This window comes from Amblyomma americanum, chromosome 6 (genome assembly GCF_052857255.1).
Source record: "Amblyomma americanum isolate KBUSLIRL-KWMA chromosome 6, ASM5285725v1, whole genome shotgun sequence".
NCBI classification, from domain to species: Eukaryota; Metazoa; Arthropoda; class Arachnida; order Ixodida; family Ixodidae; genus Amblyomma; species Amblyomma americanum.
This window is the reverse complement of record NC_135502.1, coordinates 56,681,151-56,705,620: the sequence shown is the minus strand read 5'-3', so window position 1 is coordinate 56,705,620 and position 24,470 is coordinate 56,681,151. Positions and strand designations below refer to the sequence as shown.

General features: G+C 47.3%; 2 protein-coding genes across 7 annotated transcripts in view; one reads left to right on the top strand and one right to left on the bottom strand.

Annotated features, from left to right (window-relative positions):
• Positions 1-24,470, top strand: part of LOC144093520 (uncharacterized) — a 76,875-nt gene that overhangs the window by 19,364 nt on the left and 33,041 nt on the right. Inside the window, exon 1 of one of the 5 annotated variants that reach the window (XM_077626995.1) lies at positions 11,879-12,392. The exons of 3 other annotated variants lie outside the window; for them this stretch is intronic. In XM_077626995.1, coding sequence (XP_077483121.1) covers positions 12,355-12,392 — 38 coding nt within the window. In that variant the 5' untranslated portion in view covers positions 11,879-12,354. Of the gene's footprint in view, positions 1-11,878; positions 13,999-24,470 lie in introns of those variants that run through there. One more of the 5 variants, XM_077626996.1, reaches the window with a different exon arrangement.
• The window catches only part of LOC144093519 (carnitine O-palmitoyltransferase 1, liver isoform-like), a 114,248-nt gene that overhangs the window by 66,756 nt on the left and 23,022 nt on the right, over positions 1-24,470 (bottom strand). The gene's annotated exons all lie outside the window — the stretch shown is intronic.

Here is a 24,470-nt window from a genome sequence, read left to right as displayed (position 1 = left end):
CAACGCCACGATCGTTAGCACACAATCGCCTTTGGCAACGCGCCACGCGACGAGAGCTGCACAAACGAAAACGCCGCACTTCCGACGAACACCCAGCAGTGACCTCGCATACGCGAACGCCGGTCCCTGCATGCCATAATTTACGTGGCGTATTGGCCTACTCTTGAGCACTGTTGGCAGCAGTGCTCACCACGCCGCGATCACGGCCGTGTTTTCTCAAGCGGAGTCTTCGAATCGTATTGACGCGACGACACACTGCACAGTAAGGCGCCCTCATCCGCACAAGCGTCCGCCGCACTAGAAGAATTAATGAACACTGTCCACTATGTTCCAGGTCGACGTAGTTTTGAGAGTGGATGAGCGGTTGGAAACGTTTGCCGTTGGCGCAAGTCCACCTCTACGAACTCTTGACGGGACAACCGTAAAAAAAAAAAAGCGTTGAATTGCTTTTCATTGTAACTATTGGACCAACTAGCTCTGTTATCGCTGCGTCTTTCCTTTCAGACCGCCCGCTACACTGCCTTTCCGAGCTTTTGCTCCTGATCTAACGATTTATTTATTCCCGTGAGGACTTAGAAACTTAAGAAAATATTGTAGCCCTGTCACTATAACTATAAAAATAGGGTATAAGCGATGTATATTGCTTCTTTTCTTCGGTATCCTGCTCATGCTGAAGGTCCATGACGAAGCAGACGGACAGCAGTAAAATAACAAGCGATATGGGTGGCGTCTGGCTATGAACCGACGCTATATTATCGTCTATCGCCAAAAAAAAAAAAATATGAGAGTTGCGGACAACAAGCGAAAGGTCGAGAGGCAGCGCATTATCTCGTAGATATTTCTATCTTTTTCTTTTACCTAGTCTGACGCTCTTCACAACAAAGCTAGTGTCCTCACACGGTCGGTAGGGTGCTACTCTTCACTCCGCAAGCTTCCGTATTGCGGCACATGGAATCAACGGGGCAGAGCCGAAGGGACCGTCCATATCTCCATATCTCAATGTCGCTCCCAGTAGGGACAACAAAAGCCCGTACAGTCGTCAGCCCTTTGTTCAAGAACAAGGCCGCCCATGTGAAGGTGCATGAACAAATAACCATGCAGACTCCACCTGCTGTGCTCCAACCTCTTCATAAATGTTTCTTCGTTACTTCAACGGACCTTTCACCGTGACCAAGTGAAACCAGCTAATTAACAGCGTGTCGTTACAACTGAATGTAATGGTCAATAATAAACCACTACAAGATGAGAAACCTCGCCTGTTTCACCCCAAAACGTAGATTTCATGCCGTAAATGTCTGACAGTATATAGGCACTATAGATCACGAAGTCTCATATGATGCTGAAAAATGGTACTTTCGGCTCTTTTCCAGACGCCCACGCGTTAGTAGATCCCCCGTGTGATTACGACCTGCGCATTGACTCTAGTAGGATACAAGTTAAAAAAAACAGCAGTTGTTCACACTGGGCCACGGTCCGCGGCGTCTTCTATTACTCCGCTAGCCAATGACAAATGTAAACGAAGTAAGCTTTTTAATGTTTTGCAGTACTAAACAAGCCGGGCATAAAAATTCTGCAGCTTATAATTTTTTCTTCTGATTAGCTTCTTTCGGTAACAAGAATAGTTTTAATGACGCACTACTTTTTATCATGGAAGAAATCTGTGCGACGGTCCTTAATGTGGTCGCAGCTTCACTGCAGACTTGAGTTGTATCCGACTATAGTGTGCTGTTGGCAATGTCTGGCACTGCTTTGCTTTGCATTACGTTTGCCGCTCTGTCCTGCGTCTAGTGCAGTGGTTAATATTGCGAAAGCATTACACAGCTCATCGGCAACGAAATCCGGCGCCAACTAACATCAGTGGTGCCAAAAATCCCAGATGACGTCACCGTGGTATCAGAGAAAAATAAAACTTCTTCCGATACTGCACGGAATTGAACTGACGACTTTCAGATAGCGAGTCGAGCACACATCCCATAGTCCACAAAACCAAGCTGCTTTTTGGCTAACAAAGGTGAACCTAGTGTATGTGTTGCCTAATTGCGTGCAACTGTACGGCAATGAGCAACGCAGTGAGTAGGTGTGTCGTCAGAAAGGAAGGGGGAACAAATAAAAAAAGAAATAAAAATGTTTTCGCACTCAAAGCGCGTATAGGTAGTCTTAATTTTTAATTGCGGAAAGAACACAATTGAATTGCAAGAAGGGGAGTGGCTGCGGCGAAACGGAAAGGATTCGACTTGATGACTGCTGCCCTTATGCAAAGTTCTTCAATATCTATTAGTCGTTAATAAATACGTACTTCACGATTATGACTGCGACAAGGAGGACAGTATCAATGAGTAGTCAAACAATAAGCAAATTTTTGACTAAATATTCGAATATCCGTGACTGCCACCCCAAATTGTAAATAGATCAAATGAACGCAGCATCCACTTGACTGTCGTAGCTATTTCTCTTAAACTTATGAGAAGTTGTCAATAATAATAATAATAATAATAATAATAATAATAATAATAATAATAATAAAATAATTGTATAAGCTCTCCAGATACGCACCTAGTGAAACATATCATGGGTGCTTGAACCTACACGCGTGATCGCATACACCCATGCGACAGGCTGCTACTCGCAGAATTCCCGATTATCAAGCGTGCATATGGAATGCCACGAACGCATTCAGTACGCGAAACGAAACTAGGAAAAAAGCTCGGAATTTATTTCCACGCCCAGAGCGCCCTTCGGTGTTCAACAGTACACTTGAATTGCGCGTGAAATTACAATACGTCAACGTCCCAGGACGGCTTTCCCATGATGGGTCTCGACGAAAATTGCGTTCTCCGTACCGAGAAGACAGTTTAGATGGGAAATTTCGATCCGTGGTTACCAAAAGATTCACCACTAAGCGAGACATAAAAGCGGCAATAATGAAAAAACAGAAGCAAAGCATAAGAAAGAGAGGGTAACTAGGGGAGCATTCAGCGTAACACAGTCAGCAACAACAGCAGCTTCACCATCAAAAGGCCCTCTCCCAATACATAATTTTAGTTCTCTCAGCCGCTATGACATACTATTCCAACGAATTTACTAAGCTCGTCATTCCATTTCACGCTCCTCCAACCCTGATCACTTTTTCCTTCCATTTATTTTCTTTTATTTGGAAGAAATCGATTGCTCTTACGCTGTGTTGAGCAAGCTGCGAAACTCAGCGACATCAGGAATAAACCTTATATGTTTTTGAAATATGTGCACTTCCCCCTCGGTCTATTATAATTTTTCTTCACGGTAAGGTCCAGGTGTAGTAGTAGTAGTAGTAGTAGTAGTAGTAGTAGTAGGTGTCTTAATTAAAATAATCATAAAAAGGAAGGATAAGATTTTTTCTAGCCCCGGCATCTGCCATCGGTACTGAAGCACCTGAGCTGGGGCAGCGGAAATAAAGGATAGCAGGCAGAATGGAGAAATGAAATGAAAGAGGTGAGGGGACAGTAAGAGATGATATATACACAAACTATTTGCACAATAAGAAATGTGTACAGGTTGTGCGCGCGATTAGTTCATGATGGAGCAATGACCAGGTGTACACCCGCTGTATGGTTCCTATACAGACACGCGCAGAGCGTGCGAGAGGCGTTTCGAAACGTTTGGCGGCGCCGTACGGCCGCGCCCCACCCGTTGACAGGGAAGTTTGCATGGGGTGGTCACGTGATCGCTGGGAAGAGCTACGCACGATCAGCAAAGAAATCTGTCCCATAAACAGCTCCGACTGGAAAAAAGAAGAGTTGGATTCTTAACATGATACTCAATGTAATCAAACAGAACAAATATGCGAGATAAATTAGCAGTTGAATCAGGACGGGGCGGAGTTCATTTTATTGCCACTGCCAAATTATGAACAGATGGCATATCCTTCAAAAGGAAGTGGCCGAGGAAAAAATATTTCTTATTTCGGAGCCCTAGCTGCGGCCGGCGGAAATGAAAGAGACAGGGAGGGGATAGCGAGGTGAGGGGGCTAGGGAGGGGGTGGGGGGGGGGGGGGAGCGAGAAAGACGTCCCCCCAAGAAGTATTTTTTTTTTCACTCGACACTTGTGGAATCTCGGTAAATTTCCTTTCCTCTCACATGCTCGGCAACTTTTCCACGAAAGTGGCATGTCTACAGAGCCCGAACCCAAACATTGTATAAACAGATTCTCGGAGAGGCCGTCTCCTGGGCATACCTGTTACTGAAACGTGACGTCACCAACAAACCATCCAAGTCTGTCTGGTATGCGCAGAAGCCGGATCTAATTGCACTTCCGCACAAAGCGCACCTATCGCCATGCTCTCGGCCATGCATAGGAACATACTTCGTGACAATGCTTACGCCGACTCGTCACGTGGACAAGATTGTTAATTCCCGATTTCGCGGGCTCCTCCGTTCCCCGGCATTCCCCGAAACCGCTAAGCCTAGTGGCTCCCTGTGCGACGCACCCCTTCCCTCCGCGAACGTATAGTGTGGCAAACTTCACTGCAGCCATGCGGTTACATTCCTTGCAAGCGCCGATGAATCCGGCATTTCCGCGGAGAAGGAATGCGACGACATTCCTTTCGTGGGTTGGTTGCAGATATGACACCCCTGGGGTTAAAACCCTGTGACAATGAGCCCCTTCATGGTTCGTCACTGCCATTGTCCGGTTAGGACCGCCGCGCCCTAACCCTGTCTCCCGTCACTCCTCTGGGTGGTGCGAGGAGCAACGAGGCTCTGAGATGAAGCGTGGCAAGAGCTTTGCAGCTGTCACGGAACTTCGTAGTCTGTGGATCGAACACGGGGCAGCCATTTGTTCGGGGAGCACTTTTTTTTTTGTTATTCGGGATGCTTGACCCCTGACCCGAACAAATGACAGCCCTCCCTCCACAGTTCGTGGACAAAGGTGCGCCTCCTTCCCTTTCCTGCCTAGCCTTGGCTGCATAGCCACAAAAAGCTGTCCGCGATTTTTTTTGTTTTTTTTTAATACTCAGTCAACTTTTGCAGCGGCGCGCCCCTCTAGCAGCCGCCAGTCGTCACTATCAATTTGCTTTGCTTAAAAGGAATGCTTTGCGAAGTGTCCGTTATAAATGCCTTCAATAACATCTTGGCTTTAGTTAGGAGCAGTGCTGGCTTTGAATAGCAACAGAATAGGTGCGCGAGGCCAATCTTCAGATACCCCTGTAGGACAGTATGTTGTCAGCGCTGCACTTAATCCGATTAATCCCCGACTCAAGGACGCTGGATACAGGACCAGTCCGCGTGTTCTCGCTTGAGGCTAGTGCGTGCGGGGACCACTTGCGAACAAAACATCAAATGCCCCTCAGAGGAGACCCTTCAGCCATTGGAGGAGATCACCGATTCTCCCGACGTCGTTAATCCCATTAGGGCCTGCTAGCTTGACATTCCAGGGGTGGATTAACCACGGGATTAACCAAGGCTTAATATCGGATGAACCGCCGAGTCAAAAAATCCGTCAACGCCACTGGCTGGAGGGCATCCTTAGAGGGAAATCTGCCGCTTTGTTCTTAAGTTGTACCCTACATAGCACTGCACGGAATTATAGTCCCACAGTTCATCGCGTCTTTGGTAGAGAGAACGCTGTAGGGGGAAAACACTTGCGGAGTGAACTCGTACGCCATTTTGCAGGGCATTCCCTGCGAATGGAGGACGAGTAGGTTATGTGCAGGCATAACCTTCAATGAAGGGGATCTGCAGTGAACTAATGTTAGAAATTATTATTTTTTTGTTTTATGTTTACCCCGTTGAATCTTTCCGAATAGCCAGCCCACATGTCTCCCTATTTCTTAACTTGCATTGTGCGTCATTTATCACGGTACCCACCGATATACCACCGATGTCGGTTTAAAAAACAGTAACCTAAAGTATCCTCGAGTCGTGTTTGCCCTCGAATCCATTTTGCTCTCTTTCCCCCTCTGTGGCACCCATAATTTTCCCTTCCATCGCTCGCTGTCAGGCTCATATCCTGATTTCTGGTGTTTCTGTTAGCCTGCAAGTTTCTGACTCCTAGATGAACACCGGCAAGGTGCATTGTGCATATACTTTTCTCTAGAGATTTCATAGGATTCGACACTGTCTCTGCTCTCCATCCCAGGCTCCGATCGTTCATCATCCTGGCAGGAGTGGCTATTTCCACCTCTTACCCTCTTACGTCACATCGCCCAACGCCAGGTTTACCTGCAGTACCCACCTTACTTGGAGGACCACCTCCTTCCGACAACATCTTTTCCTTCGTTTCTGTTTTATTTTTTATGGTCACCACAGTGGGTCATGGTTATGGGGCTCGGCTGCTGAACCGAAACACGCGGCTTCGATCCCGGCCGCGGCAGTTGCATTTCGATGGAGGCGAACTGTTAAAGGTCTGTGTACTGTGCGATGTCAGTGCACGCTAAAGAACCCCATGGGTGGTCGAAATAATCTGAGTCGCTTTGTAACGCTAGACCCCATAAAATCATTAAAAAGCAAAACCATTTCCCTTTTATTTTGTTTATATAATAAACCAATAAGAAGATGTGTTTTCTTTTCGCCAATTTTTACTGTAAGAATTAAGAGCCAATTTACATAACTGGCTGTTGTCCCCACTGAAGGACAGCGAGCATTTTTGGCAGGACCGAAGGCTGGTTTCGTAAAGTTGCTCTGCGAGTCGTTCATTTTGAATAAAGTTTTCTGCTTGCTAGTCTCTTTATTTATTTATAGTAAATAGACAGTCAACTTTTCCCGGAGATGTCCTCGAGTAACCTTGTTAGGTTAGAAAGAAGCCTATGGCGCCGGTGACTCGTTTCCCCTTTCTGCCTCGGCCGCTTTTAAACAGCCTTTCTTTTAAACGGCCTTTTTCTCACACTACCTTGTATTTCGGTCCCGCCCTTAATAAATCAGTTTTGTTTGCTAAGATGTTGGAGTTGCTGCTCCAACCGGCAACGTGTCGCAGGACGAACGGACGAAGACCCGAAGTGCTCTTACTGCTAACCACTGTATATACCGACGTTACTAGAACAAAGTAGCGACTTTTGGTATATACTGCCACCGGCTAATGTGCCATCGTCATTCGTCGCTCGCGACGAGCATCCGACCAGCCCAAACCGGCCATCCAACTTTTCGAAAGATTAACTATAATCTGATCAAGCAACACAGAACGCGCAACGCCATCCAGCGGTAAACCAACTGCTGCGAATGGGAGGACGCTAATGAGTGTCCACTCGTTTTTTCAAATCCACTCCATTTCGGGAGATTCTGCTAAACACATTGCACTACAGATATCGTTCCTCCAAAATTCAGCACATGGCTCCACGGTACTGTGGTATTCGTCTTCCTTGCGTACGCGCGTGCGTTCGACGCTCACTTCACAAAACGTGAGCATGGATCGATGGTCCCTCCTTTTTCCCTTCCCTTACGGCGCGGTTCCGGTGTCCGCCGATATGTGAGACAGATACAGCGACATTTCCTTTCCCCGAAAACCAATTATCGTTATCATCGATAATGCCACGTCCTGGAGAGAAGCTGGAGACGAGAAGTTTGCGTGACGTGCAGTGTTTCCACTACTTGCGAAAGCACGTCCTTCGCAGCTTCCTTGTTTTTAAAGCGGGAAATGCTCCGACTCGTTCACAATGGCCTGTGCTCAACATGACCGCGCCGTCGCGATAAACGTATGCCAGACATTCCAAGGAAACCGTCTTTTCAAGGAAAGAGTAACTTTGGCTGTCGGCGCCATAAACTGCGGCTGTTCAGGGTCCGCGAGAAGAGAGCAAAGACGTTTCGGGTTGGAACAGAGGGTCGCATACAAGCGGCAGCGACAGATGCAGAAGATGCATTGAGTAAGATCGAGATCATTCCAGAAATACCTACGCCGTTCGTAAGACACTCTGCTCCATTTCTGTGATTTCGCTGGGCTCTTCACACGCAGTTATCATAGGACTTCGTTCGATAAAGGTAAATTTTGGCACCGGAGATGGCTATTATCATCCACGGCGCGCACAATCCAAAGTTTATCTGGTGCACCCCGCGACGACGACGACGACGACGACAACAACAACAACAACAACAACAACAACTTCAACAAAAGCAACAACAAAAACAACAACAACAACATTAATAATAATAATAATAATAATAATAATAATAATAATAATAATAATAATAATAATAATAATAATAATAATAATAATAATAATAATAATAATAATAATTGATTTTTGTGGAAAGGAAATGGCGCAGTATCTGTCTCACATATCGTTGGACACCTGAACCGCGCCGTAACGGAAGGGATAAAGGAGGGAGTGAAAGAAGAAAGGAAGAAAGAGGTGCCGTAGTGGAGGGCTCCGGAATAATTTCGACCACCTGGGGATCTTTAACGTGCACTGACATCGCACAGCACACGGGCGCCTTAGCATTTTGCCTCCATAAACGCGCAGCCGCCGCGGTCGGGTTCGAACCCGGGAACTCCGGATCAGTAGCCGAGCGCCCTAACCACTGAGCCACCACGGCGGGTGCACCGCAAGTGCTCGCGAGGAATTTCGTATGATGGAGGTGTATGTTTGCAGCATGAACATCGGGGCTGTTCATATCGAGCAAGCCATGCATGACGTATAAGCTTTCGTGGGTAGACGGCAAGGGAAGAATATCGAAGAGATTTATAGTCTATCTCGTCGTCGAGAGTAGGAGTGAGCATGAAATGCATTGCAGGAATAACCCAGTGCTTCCAGAACGTCTCATAGATGCATAGTGTTATCCACTGCTGAACGTGCCCTTGTCTTCGCCAGCTTCTTTTTTCGAGCTAGCTAGCGCGCATCGTCTCCCTGGTGGCTTTCACGGCTTAAGGAGCCTCCGCCATGAGGCGCTTCCTTCGCGACATTTAGCGTTTAACTTGCGGCCGCGTCCAGCCGCTTCTGTTTTTCATAATGGGCAGCGCGCTCAGCGTACCTCTCTGCTTCCGCTGTTTGACAAGCCATTATGCTCGCCAGCTTTTCACCAGCCTTAGCGACGATATTTGGCCACCTTCTCACCTTAGTGAGCAGCTGCATAGACGTCACATACTAGACTTTCTATCTCTTCCTAATGGCCACCGAAACTCCACTGGACGTCCCTAGGACGTCCAAGGGAGTCTCAGTGTCCATTGAGCTGACTCAGCCGGCTAAGAGCATGGCCACGGTGGCAGCGGTGTTGGCGCCGAGTGTCGACCTGTTTTATTTTTCAGGTATACTTATGGTCCTTCGTTTTTGGGTAAAACCAGCTTTTACTTGTTTTTTGCACCCCGAGCAATTTTTTTAACATCGGGTTAAACCCGATTTCCACCCGAAAAGAAGACTTCTGGAAAACTTAGTTTCCGTGTGGACAAAGCTGAAGACACTGAAAGAAAATAAGTAGTCCGTACATAAAAATGGGCGTTTTTAGCCAAGTGGTCATTTTAAACTTTTGTAAGGCCTTTTATTTACGAAGATGCTTAATCTGAGGGCAAGTTCGAACAGTACGTTTGGGAAGCGAGAAGCAAAACCACAGGTGCTGACAAGGCGACATTTCCCATACTTATCTCAGCGTCCGCAAGCTTCACACCAACGCCCTTACACCAGCTCGCTTGCACCTCTTTCACATGCGGTCTGCCCTCCTGCCCCTCACTCTATGCCAATCTGAAGCCCTGTCTCTTTCAGTGCCCAGTAGTCCCCCCCTCCCCCAACTCTGTTCTCTCCCCTCCCTCCTGCCTGGATTACCGGTGCTCCATGCCGAGGATGGCGGCTTGGTGCAAGACTCTTCCGCGTTTAAATTTATCGCGCTGAATGCTGTCGCAGTGTATAAAGGCAAACTGGTGTTTCACACGAAGAGCTTCGCAAAAGTTGATTATGTGCGCGGCGAAATAATTATAGTAAATGAGAAAAAGGAATATTTGATTTTATAGAAGAACCTGCTGATTCTGTATTGTTTATAAAACAATGTGTAAAAATAGCGCTTTTTTGTCCCGTACGAAAAGGAGCGCTTACAGTGAATTGTCTTCCACTAAAATATGGCCCGGTAAAACCAGAATTATGGAACCTTGTGCGAAAAAGTTGTCTTGTCAGGCAGTTAAGGAAAAAATAACACCTGGGCTTAGAGGCCTGAGGCATCAATTTTCAGAAGAGCGTGTTGTCGAGCAAGTTGGCTTAGCATGGTATAAAAGAAGTTGGCGCAAAACTACTACCAAGTGCTACTAACTCAGTCGTTGTTTGTGTTTCTTCTCGGTCCTTGTACAAGTTTTGAGCCCACTTCTCTGATAGCATCAATTTTCTGTCCCCTTGTATCTTTCTGCTCCTCAAGCCAGAGCCGGACAAAACTTGGTAAAGAAGGTCAGAAAAATGCGGGTTACACCTGCAGCAAAAAAAAAAAAAACGTTCTTCTTTCAGCGCCACACAACGACCCTGCGTGTAAAAAGCTGGTTGAGCGAAGAGGGTATTTATGTATCATGGGGAATAAACCGTTTTATCGGTAAAAATGCTGGAAATATTGAACATGTCTTCATGCACTATAATAATGCGGTATTGTTTTGGGATCTCTTGGAACGCACAGTTAAGAAGCATTTCCTACTCGCATCGCACGGTATAGTAAGTTTCGGCCCGTGGAAGACGTCGCGATCCGGTGGAAGTACTGATGGTTTATTATTTCAAAAAAATACAAAAATTAAGGAAAGCATGTCAGCCGCGGCAATTGCTGTCTAATATCTCAAGCACCCGAGCTGCGGCAGACGGAAATAAATAGGGACAGGGATAGGATAGCGAGGTGAAGTACAGAGGGGAGCGATAGCTAGAAAGGACAGGGGAGAGCTTTGTACACTATTTACAATATTCACAAATTTCCGGCTTGATTTGCATGAATTGCTGCGTAGTGCAAGGGCTTTCCGCCATTGCTACCCTGGGACACGTCCTATATATGAGTATTTTTCGGAAACTATTGTAAATCTCAAGTGATATGAAGGTGAATTGGACTCTGACGATGAAATTGTACTGCTGTTTCGAAACCTAACACAAGTGAAAAGGTTAGAAATTTCGCTGGCAGCTAAAATTACTGCAGTTTTGTGATTAGCCACGAGACCTGTATTGTGTCTTATTCCTGCGCCTTTGATAGCGATAAATAATAAAAAAAGTATTCTAAGGTTCGCCGGTGAAGGTTCGAATCCCGTTCGGGACTATAGCGTACTAAATTTTTATTTCTTCTGGCTACCGTTGCGGCGGAAAAATCTGGAAGTTTTCGGATAAGTTCAACTTCGTGTTCGGCCTGACAGTGTTCACCTTAATATGCGAAGAATGGGAGCTAAAGGCATTTCATGCTTAAAAGTGCTTCACACTGAAGCGCTTCTTTTGCCCGTGTTTCCATCTGTGAATAGGGTGCAAGCGACGTGTCAGCCTCCCCAATTACCTTTAATTACGACTAAGCGAACCTGTGTATATATCGCGCTACCTTTCCTTCGCCATCAGGTCTTCTTTCTCCCTTCTGGCCTTCGCTGGCGCCTCAAGACGTGCAGACATTCACTCACACACGCACTGCGTACGACACGCAACAAGAGCCGCTATAGAGTGAACGGACGCAGCTGCGTTTCAAAGGTGACCGCAGTCACGAGCGGTGTCTACTCCTCCCCGGTTCCTCTACATCTCCAATCACACTCCCTTCTGTACCTTCCGTACACCGACGAAAACTCCTTGCACGGCGCGCGGGCATGTATGTACGTGAACGCGTGCCACGCACGCACGAGCTCGCCCAAGTTGTCGCTGTCTACGGCGCGTGATTCTCGCCCCCCGCGCTACAGCGTGCAGCGGCGCGACGAACAGAGCTGCGGCTCGCATCTGCTGCAGTTTGACGCCGGTGCGCTCTCCGCAGCGTGAGTGACATGTTGGCCGGAAACGCGTGCAAGCCGGGGCTGCCGCCAGCCCTGTGCGCCGTCAGGTGCGCGGCCCCAAACAGCGGCTCCCTCGCACGTCGACTCGGCAGCGGCGTTTTTTTAGCGCGCTCCAGGCCTCTCTCTTCTCTGCAGTGATTCGCGCGCTCGTGTCACCCGCCGCACACAAGCGTATCCACTCGACGGGGACCCCTTCCACTCTTCCTCGCTTTGTAGTGCGCTCGCAAAGCATAGCAGCAGCACCGGCTGTGTGGTTCGAGTTCGCCTCTGCCCCGCACCTCCATGTCGCAGCCGCTATTATAGCTGCCGGGCGGTGTTATGAGGCGTGCCCGCGGTCCGCGTCACGTAGTACGAGGCTCATCTGCGACTACCCCGCCGCTCCCTGCCGCTGATGCTGGTGCATCACCGGCTGGTGTTCTCGCTGCTGGTGCTTGCTGCTGAGGGTGTGTCCGCCGGAGGATTAACGGCGCCGGCGGCTTCCCCATGTTCACCGGATGGCTGTCGCCCGTGGAGATCAAGCAGTGAGTTATGACTTACGAGCTCCCTAGCTGTATATCATGCGAGCACATGTGAGCCTAACAAGGCGATTTTTTTTTTTCTCGATAACGCGGTGGTTTGTTCCATGGCGGGTACCGAATCCCGTTGGCGACCGGCACGTCACGAGGCAAGACAGGGTGTCATGAATGTCCCGTTGACAAGCTAGAGGGTACCTAAAGGCTGACGCAAATCTTCCCGTCCTCGTAGGCCGGCAGCCTTCCCGCGTTAGGTATCACGTCTGGCGTGTGCACAACCGCAGACTCACGTGTGCTAAAGGTCGGCCGCAAGACAACAGTTCACTGTGCGGCTTCCCAAAGAACGTATATAGTTTCATGCGGGGCTGCGGAAGAGAAAACTGTATCTTGTTTCACTTTGCTCTTCGTTCTCTCTCGTGGTTTGATTATCTCAAGTGGCACGGCGCCTACACGCAAGAGATTATCTCCGGCGAGCGAGAAGTGACCCAACGAGACCGAGACCCAAGTTAACCCTACCCTAATTTCCGCGTGTCAGTTCTTCAGTACAGGCCAACGAAAATGTGCCAACGGGTCGCGCTGGCACCCTTCGTGTTGGGGTGCTTGGCAGTTTTTTTTTTTTCATTGCTAAAGACAGAGAATGAACGTTAAAAGATAGAAAGAAAGATAAAAAATGGGGGGTGGCGGATGATCGAAGCATGGCCTCCAGTCTCTTGTAAGACGAGCATACACTCAAGCTTAAACCCATAAAAAAGAACGTGAGAAGCAGTGTATGCGTACCATCCTAATTACTCTCCTTTCGTTTTACATATCTCTTCATGGGAAAAGTGAGCATCGATTTCACAGACTTTCTACCGCGCGCACAACGAGTCCTGAATACAAGGGCGTGTCCAATCGCAGCATGCGCGCAGACAGAATGCGCAATCAGCGTACCCTTCTAATCCTCTTGTGAGGAACAGACCCCGTGCAATATCGTGAGACGGAAGCAAGGCAACGAGAGGGGCGAGACCGCGTGTGTGACTTGGCAGCAGGTCCGCGTTTTTCTTCAGCCGACGACGTAGTACCGCACGAAGCCGCGCGGGAACAAAGGGTCATTTCCGAGGCTGAAGCAAAACTCCAGCTCTGGCAGACAACAAAAAAACAGAAAGGAAGAGGCACGCGTACACCTGTGTGGCCGTCAACAAAAGCAGAAAACCCGGAGAGAGCCTGGCGCCCGCACACGACTCCGTGGCCGGAGAGAGCAGTAGCGGCGGCGAAGTCGCCTCCTTGTGACTGCGTGTGCGCATGCGCGTCTCGCTGAGTTCCACGAACAATAAGCGCGCTCGTGATGCATCTCCTCAGCCCCGGGCTGCGTCCACCTGGCGTCCGCTGCTCTAGACTGGGGGGCCCGCCTCGCCACGCAAGCCGAAGGCGCAGCAGCACCTCGGCTCTTTAACGTGGAGAAAAGGAAAGTCAGAACAGCGTTGAGAGCGTTTACCGTGAGTGCAGTAAGATGATCATGTGACTTAAGGTGATCGTTCCGAGCCTCCTACCTGGATACCTGGATCGAGACGAACGGCTGTGACGTTGTCGACGGACAGTAAATGGGAGATCTTTATAACACAAGGCCATACGTGAGGTAACTCTCCTTTTCGTTGTCACGTCGGGAAAGCAGTGGGGATAACTCCCCAAGAGCAATGTGTAGTACTTGCACGGTGCAGTGCTAACTAGTTCAAGCCAAAGTCTTGTTGGTCATGCATTTCTGCAAGGAGCTGTAACGCACACTCATGCTTTCCCTCGTCACGGAGAAAGCATGGCGCATTCTAATGCGTACATAATGACGAATCCAAAGGCATGTTTCCAAACATGTGAAATTCCAGTCGACCATCGCAGCGGGCTGTAGTACAACTGTGCAGGATCGAGGTATAGAGAAAACAAAATGAAAATTTGTAGTTGGCCTTATAACCTCCTCAGACATTCGCAAAGCTATTACTATTACTAGACTGGCAGCGCTAAACCAGAACTACCAAATCACACAGTCTTGCATAAACTTTCACGTTCGGTTGAGGACAATAACATAGCAGCAGCGACTAGGTCACGTGCAGCGTTCGTACGTGTGTTGGGTGTTTCTTTTATATGTGAACGTGTTTCTTCGCTTCAGTTATGATACAAGAATGAGACCAGCTAGCCCAAAAGCTCGTTTTAGTAACGTGACGAGTTCACTTGGTAAATGCATCTTTGTTTGAAGACAAGTGCACAATGTGTTGATGTGGCCACATAGCTAACCTTAAATACGTTGCGCACTTTTTCATCAGCACATTCACTCTTCCCCCGATGATGAAATTGGAGGGGGAAAAGCAATATAAGCAAAGCAGCGACAGCTTGATTTACGTGTGTTAGCTGCCTCTGTCGCTGCGGCAGCCTGTTTACGATACGAGGTTTCTTTCGCGACAGGCGTCGTGCAGTTTATTGCCCTTGCTTCATTCACTGAACCGCACGCACGCCAGTCGCAGGAATAAATTATGAATTGCTTATTCGCCAAGACGAAAAAAGCTGCGAGAATCCACGGGAAAATGAGCGAGAAAAGAAGACGACGGACGAAAACAGGACACACACCACGTTGGCAGTTTGTGAGGCAAACAACAACAACAACAATGTTGGCAGCTAGCTGAGTGTCTGTCAGAAAAATATCCACATATGAAACGGATTCTCAAATAGGGTAATAATTATGATCAACGTATGTCTCAGCGCAGTTATGTGGATGAAGGGAAACTGAACAGTTTTGTTAACTGATCGTACTTATGAAAAATATTCTGTATTGCAGCTGGGCCTGGGCTATAAGTCGTAGTTATTTGTGACCGTTCTCTCGTCGCACGCACATTTATTCCGGAATTAATAGAAAATAATCCTGAGGTCTTCACTACGGTGGAAATCGTAGCCCACAGTGTTGATCTGACGCGAAAAAAAAAAGCGACTGGACTAGACTCATATCTCTTTTCAACTTTGATGCACTTTGGGGACGGCCCTGAGGTATACTGCATATATAGACTAACGTTAAGCTGGTGATCTTTCGCTTCCAGTTAAACAGTCATATATCAGGCATCGCCCTGTCATATGCTGACCATGTCGTCACAGCTGATTTGATGGCACGGCGACCTTAGTCTGGAGGTAAAATGACACAGGTCGTTCAGAAGGCAAGGAAGGTAACTTTTTGAGATAGAGAAAAAAAACTGGGCATCTTTCTCTTCCAGCTGTAAATATGGCTGCGCTTTTTGTCGAATATATTTCTGGCGCGCAAAGAAGAACAATATATATATATATATATATATATATATATATATATATATATATATATATATATATATATATATATATATATATATATATATATATATATATATATATATATATATATATATATATATATATATATATATATATATCGCATTTTTGGAGTTGTGAACCGTATTCAAACGGCGAAAGTGACAACTATCAAAAGCAATGTAAAAAAGAGGTGCAAAAAGGTGCGCTTTAGATGCTAGATCGAGCGGAAACTTGTATTCCTAGAGAGGCCATTAATTAATTTTAATTAATTATCGCAGGCTAGGAGATCATCGCAGTTTGATTGTGATTATATACAATGGCGTCCGTGTCGTGTATTCAGTGAAATCCCCTCCCGATGAACCCTGTATATAGTTGAATTGTTACACCTTTTAATCTGGGTAGGTCTTTTGAACCCTTTATAAACGGATTCATGTGAACGACCCCATGCACAGCCTTACAGACTGCGTGCTGAGCTATTCCATCGGCATTTATTGTGAGCATTAAACTCTATATGGTGTATATTGTAATTTACTTCCGCGTGTCTGCGAGAGACGCGTTGTTCCCCGTCCCATGCAGTACACGTATACAAAGGTGACTGTACCCGGTTCGATCGAAAGTTTAGTATAGTTCATTAAACGCCCTCTGCAGAGTAGTTAGTTAAATGTGCTAACTTCTAACGTCAGGAACCCGATAGGGAAGCACAGGACAGCGCTTTCATCTCGCAAACGGACAACTATATTCACTGCATCCAGGAAAACAATGTTACCCCAATTTATCCGCTCATCTGTGCGTTATACCGACGTTCTCTCATTCTACTTCTTGCAAGCTGTGCTTAATTACTAGCTTCCTTGCTGTCTTTAAAGGGGCTGTGAAGGGGGCTCCAATAAAGCTGCGGCATGCATGGAATATTGAAGCACGCCGCTTCACGAATAGTGTAGAGCAAAGATTTTTTAAGTGCGCTTTAGAAGCTGAGTTATCTGTAGTTAAAATTTGAATTTCAGCGTCTTCGCGCCTTTCTCTCTCCTCTCGTCACTTGTTGCACGCTGGAAGGTAGGCGCTCCTTCGCCGACCCTCCTCTGGGAGCGGAGCTGCCCGACCCGCCGGAACTAAGCGGCTTATTGGCCGCGGCCACGGTAGCTGACTGACGTCTGAAAGAATCTAACCAATGGCCACCTCTCACGTTATCTACGCAGATGCGGGGGACGGAGGAGGGTGCGAGCATGAAAAAGTCGCCGGGAAGGGCTCGCCAACTTTGGCGCGTGATTGTGGGTCGTCTGCTGCGTGTAGAGTATTATTTGGCTCTGGATTTCATGGCAATACAGTGCAGTGATTAAGCGAGTTAATATGCTCTCCTCGGAAGGTGTTTCAGAGCCCATTTAAGCGACGCGTAGCGTATTTAGTCTGCAGAAATCATTTGCGCTTAGACGGCAGTCAGGATTTTCCGCACGAACCCTTGCGAATGCATGTGTTGGAGCGATCGTGTGATGGGAGGTATAGTGACGGAGGGGAACAAAAACAAATAAACAAAAGAAGAATGTGCATTTAAGCGAGCCACGTATGCGTATAGTCCCCCATTTGACGCAGTCAGCGTTTTGCGTCTGGGCAGCGCCGACATTGTTTACATGCCCGCTTCAACAGAGATATGAGGTAAGCAGACCGCCTAGACAAGACAATTTGAAAGCCCGAGCTTATAAAACAGCGGCAAGGTCGGCAACGCTGCGTAGTATAGACCTTTCCAACTACAAGCGCCCCCTGAGCGTCGCCATTTTGCTCACGGGTTTGCTGGTGGCCAAGCGGCAAGCATGGGGGGAAGTGGTAATGTGAGCTATCTGCACCACTTATCAACAGATCAAACAGTGTTTCGACTTCTGGGTGTGCCCAATGGAAAGGTCTATGCCATAGCAACTTTCATTTTTGCCGCAGTCCAACGTCTAAAATGCGAAGAGGCCGAAATTAATGACAAAGAAGGATGTTCAGTTTCTGAACGGCGACATTACCAGTTATGGCTATAAGCTCACAGACAATGAATGCAAAGTCGGAGATCGAAAAGTGATGTGCTTTGGAGGCATAGTGAAAAGACACGGCGAGGACTTCCGGGAAGAAAAAAGATAATGAAAGCGAAAAAAAGTCTCTAATCAGCGTCAGAGGAATCAGCACTTTTCCAAATTTTAATTTTCCGCACTGGAAACCCTCTTATCACTTTCGGTTATTCATTTACCTTACAAAATTCAAGATGCATTTCAACATCACCCGCTCCGATATTCAATTTCACTCCTATAATTTCTCTCTTCGATAATTATGACGTCAACGACGACGGTGCTGTGCAGTGTGTAAGGCAGAGTCGGTGGCAGCTGTTGCTCGCGTGAAAACACTTCGCGGTCTACGAACACACTGAATACTGTGTCTTCAGCTATCGTGGTCGCCTAGCGCGAGGTAGACACGTGACCTTGCTGCCAATTAACGAGCTCAAGAGAAAATATGCATTCGCCTCAGACTATAACCGCATATAGCTAAATGGGGCACCTCTGAAATCTCTCTTTTTTTTTATATCCATTGACTTATTACTATGGTTGCGGCCGTGACACGCTCATGGGAGACCAACTAGAACTAAATGCATAGCCCACCACGCCAAACCACACTGCGAGCTTTTTCATACGGGCGTGCCTCTGAACATCCTGTTTTGCTCGTTGCCTAGAAAAACGGTACACTGCGCTCCCTGGCTTCGGAAATTCCGAAGTAAATATGCCCGCTATTCGCCCACGCATGCGTTCGGAAAGATAAAAAAAGGCCGTCAACCTTCCCCTCTGTCGGCCTCGGTTTGTTGTTATCGTTTTCCACCCTCTCACCTTACCTGATTCAGCTCGAGAGAGAGAGAGTTAGAAAAACGTTTAATGCATAGAATTCTTGAGTGGGAAACACTGACGCTAGAATACTGGTCGCACAATGAACGAGCCAACACGCGGCTACGGTGCAGCTAGCAAAAGATGATAATAATAATAATAATAATAATAATAATAATAATAATAATAATAATAATAATAATAATAATAATAATAATAATAATAATAATAATAATTGTTTTTTTTTTGGAAAGGAAATGGCGCAGTATCTGTCTCATATATCGTTGGACACCTGAACCGCGCCGTAAGGGATGGGATAACGGATGGAGTGAAAGAAGAAAGGAAGAGGTGCCGTAGTGGAGGGCTCCGGAATAATTTCGACCACCTGGGGATCTTTAACGTGCACTGACATCGCACAGCACACGGGCGCCTTAGCGTTTTTCCTCCATAAAAACTCAGCAAGCGTTTTTCCTCCATAAAAACGCAGCAGCCGCGGTTGGGTTCGAACCCGGGTACTCCAGATAAGTAGTCGAGCGCCCTAACCACTGAGCCACCGCGGCGGTAGCAAAAGATGCAAGCATACATTTTCAGTACACCAGCATGACGCGACAAACATGAGGATTCCCTTTTATGTATTCGTGGCACATATCATAGGTTTTTTTTATATATATCCTTTCTTCTCTGTTTCTTCTTTTTATTTAGCACCCCATAGCGCAGTATATGTCATTTCCTGTGTGGTGGGCATAGGCCCGCTGCGGCTGCTAATAAACGCCGCCGTGTCGAACCCCGTGCACGAGCAACACTCAGTAAGCGTCCACACAAGTCGTAAATGACACTCTCTTTATAATATAAAGGCAGGGAAGTGCGCTGCAACCAGCGTCAAAAAAAAAAAAGAACGCTAATTCAGGGGGGCGCTTTGTCGACCTAAAGTGCGGTGAGGGGAAAGCCCTTAGCGCGGTGTTGCTGCTTGTGTCACTGATGTGTGGTTAAGATGTTAATGAAGTACACAATTGTTTGTGAATCTTAAATGCTGGAGACACTGGAGGGCGTTTGGGAGGCATTCGTCTGATTCGACGCCTTTCCGCAAACACTCGAGCGTCCTAGGCAAGGAGAACTACATATGGGTTGGCAGGAAGTAGTGTAGTCGTTAGCACGTTATAGGCTGCGGAACGGAAGGATGGTGGTTCGAATCCAATTGTGCTCAAACATTTTTCTTATCAAGTTGAGCGTAATGGACGGACGCACGGTATGACGTCACTTCCGTTGCCGCGACTTCCGATTGTAGATGTAAAGGACGGACAGGATCTCGACCTATTCACAATTTCACCAGCGCTGCGACTAGGAACAAGAACAGAGAAGGAAGACAAGGACAAGCGCTGTCCTTCGACCTGTGGTGTGAGCCATTGAAGGCTTTCGCCTTAAAAAAACGATGCTTGCTGTGTAGCGAATGAAAGCACTGAATCAGCACTGAATCACTTGATACTGAAAGTACTGTATCAGTACTGAATCACTAGGTTATGGGCGTTTCGTTAAACCGAGTGCAAATGGTTACGCCATCCGAAGGCACGTGGTCGATCTATGGTCAGTTGTTAGAAGAGGAATTTGTGAACGTACCGAAAGAATTTCACATTAAAGCTGTCGCGAATAAACCGACGGTACACTTCGTACAATAAATAAAGTGCGGCATTGTGCGAAATGATTGCCTGCATGAGCGCCTACGCCCGCTTCTGTGCGGGGGGAAAGTTCTCGCAAGTTTGTGAAGACATCGTCCATTCTCCAGGAAGCCATAGAAAATGGCTGCCTGAAATTCTCTGTCGGCAGTCGCATTGTTGCGAAGTCGACGTGTGCGGTAAAATCTATTGCAGCGTTGCTTGGCTTACTGCGCGACCAACTATTAAATAGCACTATACTGCGGCCTTGTTATCTTTAAGTGTGTTTCGTTGTTGACCGTTGCGCCCATTTAAAAACGGCGTTGTTCGCAGTTTGGTGCAGTTTAACTTCAAAGAAACGAATTCTTCGATCCCGGCCGCGGCGGTTGCATTTCGATGGAGGCACAATGATAAAGGCTCCTGTACTGTGCGATGTCAGTGTACGCTAAAGAACCCCCGGTGGTCGAAATTTCCGGCGCTCTCCACTACGGCGCCCCTCATAGCCTGAGTCGCTTTGGGACGTTAAACCCCATAAACCTAACTCCAAAGAAACGAATTCAACCTAGCGCAAAGAACGATAAGGGAGAAACTAATCCGAGTGTGAACTTAACTACACGCAGTAAAATGCAGGAACCAACTAGATATGACTGCGGACGGAAATCCGGTCCGGGCCCTTCGTCGTAGTCGCGGTGTAACAACTCCAACGAAGCAAGCCTTCCGATCTTCCCCCATCACATTTCCTGACCTTTTCCAATGCGCATGCGACAAAAACAAATGCCGAAAAGTAGTCTCAATCTGCTTGTATGTGCTGTATAACAACAGCTCACTGGATTTTTCCACATTTCTCGGAGTGTTGACCTCCTTCTTGAAGCCGCTAAACTTCTGTTGAACTCATCTCCCGCAGCTACGTATGCAACTATGATGTGTCGGCATTCATAAATGCAAACTTGTTTCTGATCGGTACATGGCTGACATTCCGTATACGGCTTCAGTGGGCGTGTGTGGAGACCACGTTGCGAATCACCCGCCTCTGCTCTCGCGGAGGCGGAGGCAGGTGAAATGAAGTAGACGACGAGGCATTTTCCTTGGATGGCAGGATCCTGATACCCTAGCCTCACTGTAACAGTGACGTGGACGGTTACAGCATTGTTTCTGCGGTCCGCGACCTTCACCAGACCTCAGTGACCGTCTATATACAGTCACTCCACCGTTATCTGTCTTTTTTATTTTTTATTCATTTGTTTTTCTTTCTTCGCCTAGTTGAGCGCAGAACTAGTTAGCCCCTAACCTTTTTAAGAGTGTTAGCTCTTACTCATAACGTTTAGAGATTTCGTGGGGTCTGCTACCACCCTCAGATCCCAGCGCCATCTGTGCCTGCAACTAGAAAACAGCATATCTCGCATGGAGACTTGTGGCGCCATCTACAACAGCGTTGTAGAAACAACCACCTGCCGCGTGCCAATGATGACGTCTGGGTGGAACATGGTGGATAAGGGTGAAACTATGTGAGAATAACACCGGGAACGAAATGGCGGCATAGTTTCGGTGCCTCTAATCCAAGATGGCGGCCATTAAAATTGGTTGTGCCCTCCCATCCCTTTCCCCCCTCACCTCCAAAAATATCCCACAAGGGGAAGAAAACTATCCAGTAACGGGACCGCAATGTGTGTGTACATTCGTTCCTCTATATATACTCCGACAACAAGAGGCACCAGTACGGGGACTGTTGTGTACCGAATTTGGTAGGCAAATAAAACCTTATGGGTTGTGGTATAGAAATGAAACCACAATTAAATGATAGGTAAACATTGTATACATGCAATTAGTAATTGAAGCTTTACCATATCGCGCCGAAAGCCGAATTCTAGGCCCACCTTAACCCCCCAAACGAAGCAAGTTCTGTTTGGGACGTATCTTGAGGGGGTGTAACTGGACAACGGGCGCGTTCTTCTTCGCTTTCTTCGTCTTGTAAACGAAACAGCTAACGCTCGTTGCTTCAACGTGCGGCCTTTTTTTCGTTAAACGTCTGCCTTTCTCTGTTTTTTTTTGTGTGTTATAAACTATGACAGACAACGCAAGCCAGCACCCCCCCCCCCCCCCCCCTCCCCAATACCGTCATCTAGAGGGTAAAAAGGACGACTGTGACGTCAGCCGCAGGTGGCAGCGGGAAATGCGAGCGGAGCGACACGTCGCTTGATGGCGTCCTGTCTTTCCTTCACAGCACTTCACGGGCAGGAATAAGGGGGGAAAAAGTAACGAACAAATGTCGGAAAAGCGGCGTACGCAATGTACCGGCACGCATCAGATGCGTATCATGCCGTCCGCGTCGCAGTTTCCCACTGTTACAGAAATGGCCTTCTCAAATCATGCTTGTGACTGGTCGGTCTAGTGTTTGGTCTAAGATTTGCAAATCTACTGAAGAGAGAAAGAGGGTGTGTGTGGGGGAGGCAGGGGAGAGAGAGCTCTTTAATGAAGAGCAAATATCTTTGCCAGAGTGTAGAAGCAGTCGACATACACGCTACTCTGCTAGGGAGAATAGCTTTAATCGACGCCGGAACTACGGGGCCCCATGCAAGGAAGGGCTAGCTTCGCGAAGGATCATTGGAGGTTCGCCGATCGAGTCCGAATTGAAGCCAAACATTCCAGAGGAAAATAAGGAGCTATGCAATATAGGGAGGTTTTTTTTTTCTGTCAGCATAAAAAGTGTTCTGTATCAACCCTGATCTCCAGGCAGTTGGGACAATGAGTTTAGTCAGGTGATCCGACGCTGCAGAGCATTAACGGAGTAAGGGGGAGGCTGTCCATTACTCACTTGGCGTAAGGGTGTAAACTCAGTGGGAGAAATACCCGAACAGGACAAATAAATAGACAAACAGAAAAAAGTTTGTAAAAAGTTAAAAAACGTCGTTCTTGGCTTTACCACACAGCTCCAATACTATTAAAAAGTTAGAGTGGCGCTGATAGCTAACTGCAAGACTATAATCTAGGCGCCGGTCAAGCCTGCTATAGTTTCGAAATACGTATAATTATACATCATTTTCAAAAACACTCAAGCAAGCACCCAACGACGTTGCAGGGGGTCACAGAATATTTGTGAATATCGGAATAGTTTTGCAACTCCTCTAATTAAAAAGGGCTCTGCCACGAGCTGCCAGGGTTCTAACCCCTTATGAGGTAAGACAGATGGCGCCTCAAATTCGGGCGCGGCTGCCACGTTATATGCCCTTCCACTATGTCCCATGAAAGTCGACGGGATGACGGGCGCATCCTTTCTTTTTGTGCTTGAGCGTTCATCTTGTTGATGACGCCCATGCGAACTTGCGTATTTTCAAAACACAGAGTCGCATCGCACGTGGAGACTCCGCTAGTGCAGCAAGTACGCAAGCCGTGCGTCAATGGTTGAGCCACTCTCGACGCCACACAAATAATTCAACGGTGCACGACAGATACGACATTTTGGTTTAGTTCTTCGCCACGTGCTACGGTTCTATTGTGCAGAAGCACATAGCTGAGAGGCGCGATTTGTATACGGCGTATCCTACAGCTGCGTCTCTCACACGGTACATGACTCAGCGCATGACTACGCCTTAAAAGCAAAGTTTCGATCTCTATAGAAACACGGCTTAACGTACAAGATCAGAGTGTACGGTCGTACTTGAGGCTATAAGGGCTATATGTATTGGGTCTCCTGGGCCTAGTCAAGCTCACAGCTTTTAGCTTAGGAGACCTTTCCAATTTCTGGAAAAAAATAAAATTTGTATATATGTAAACAGAACGAGACAGCTCGTAAGCAAGCGTCGTCATAATGTGAGAACGACGCCATCGAGCTCACTGAAATTTCATATTTCACGTTCACTGAATAAGAAATGCGTGCCAAATTAGCAAATGGATACTGCGTTAAAAAAGTCACAGGAGTTCAATGCGATTCATGAGGAATAGTATGCGTTAGCATTATAGCTCATCCCGGGCGGGACAGCCGCTGCCAGTGGGTTCGTCTAGTCCGTCAGTCACCCTGGGGCCTGTGACACGCCGTACCCCCGCTCCACCCGTTGCCCCCACCCTCTCCCTTTCTCCTGAAAGTAAAGAAAGGGATTTTCCTCTCTCCACTTTGCCTTCTGCCAGCCGCGGCTTCATGCCGTACACTTTTTGAGAAATGGGCGTTATAATGCTAACGCACTGAAATAGAAGTACCAGGATTACAGAATGCAACACTCTATTAAGTAAACAATCTCTAAAGCATGAATAATATTGCTAAAGTAGTTAGCTCAACGATAAGTGCCTTCGCATACCATTCTTAA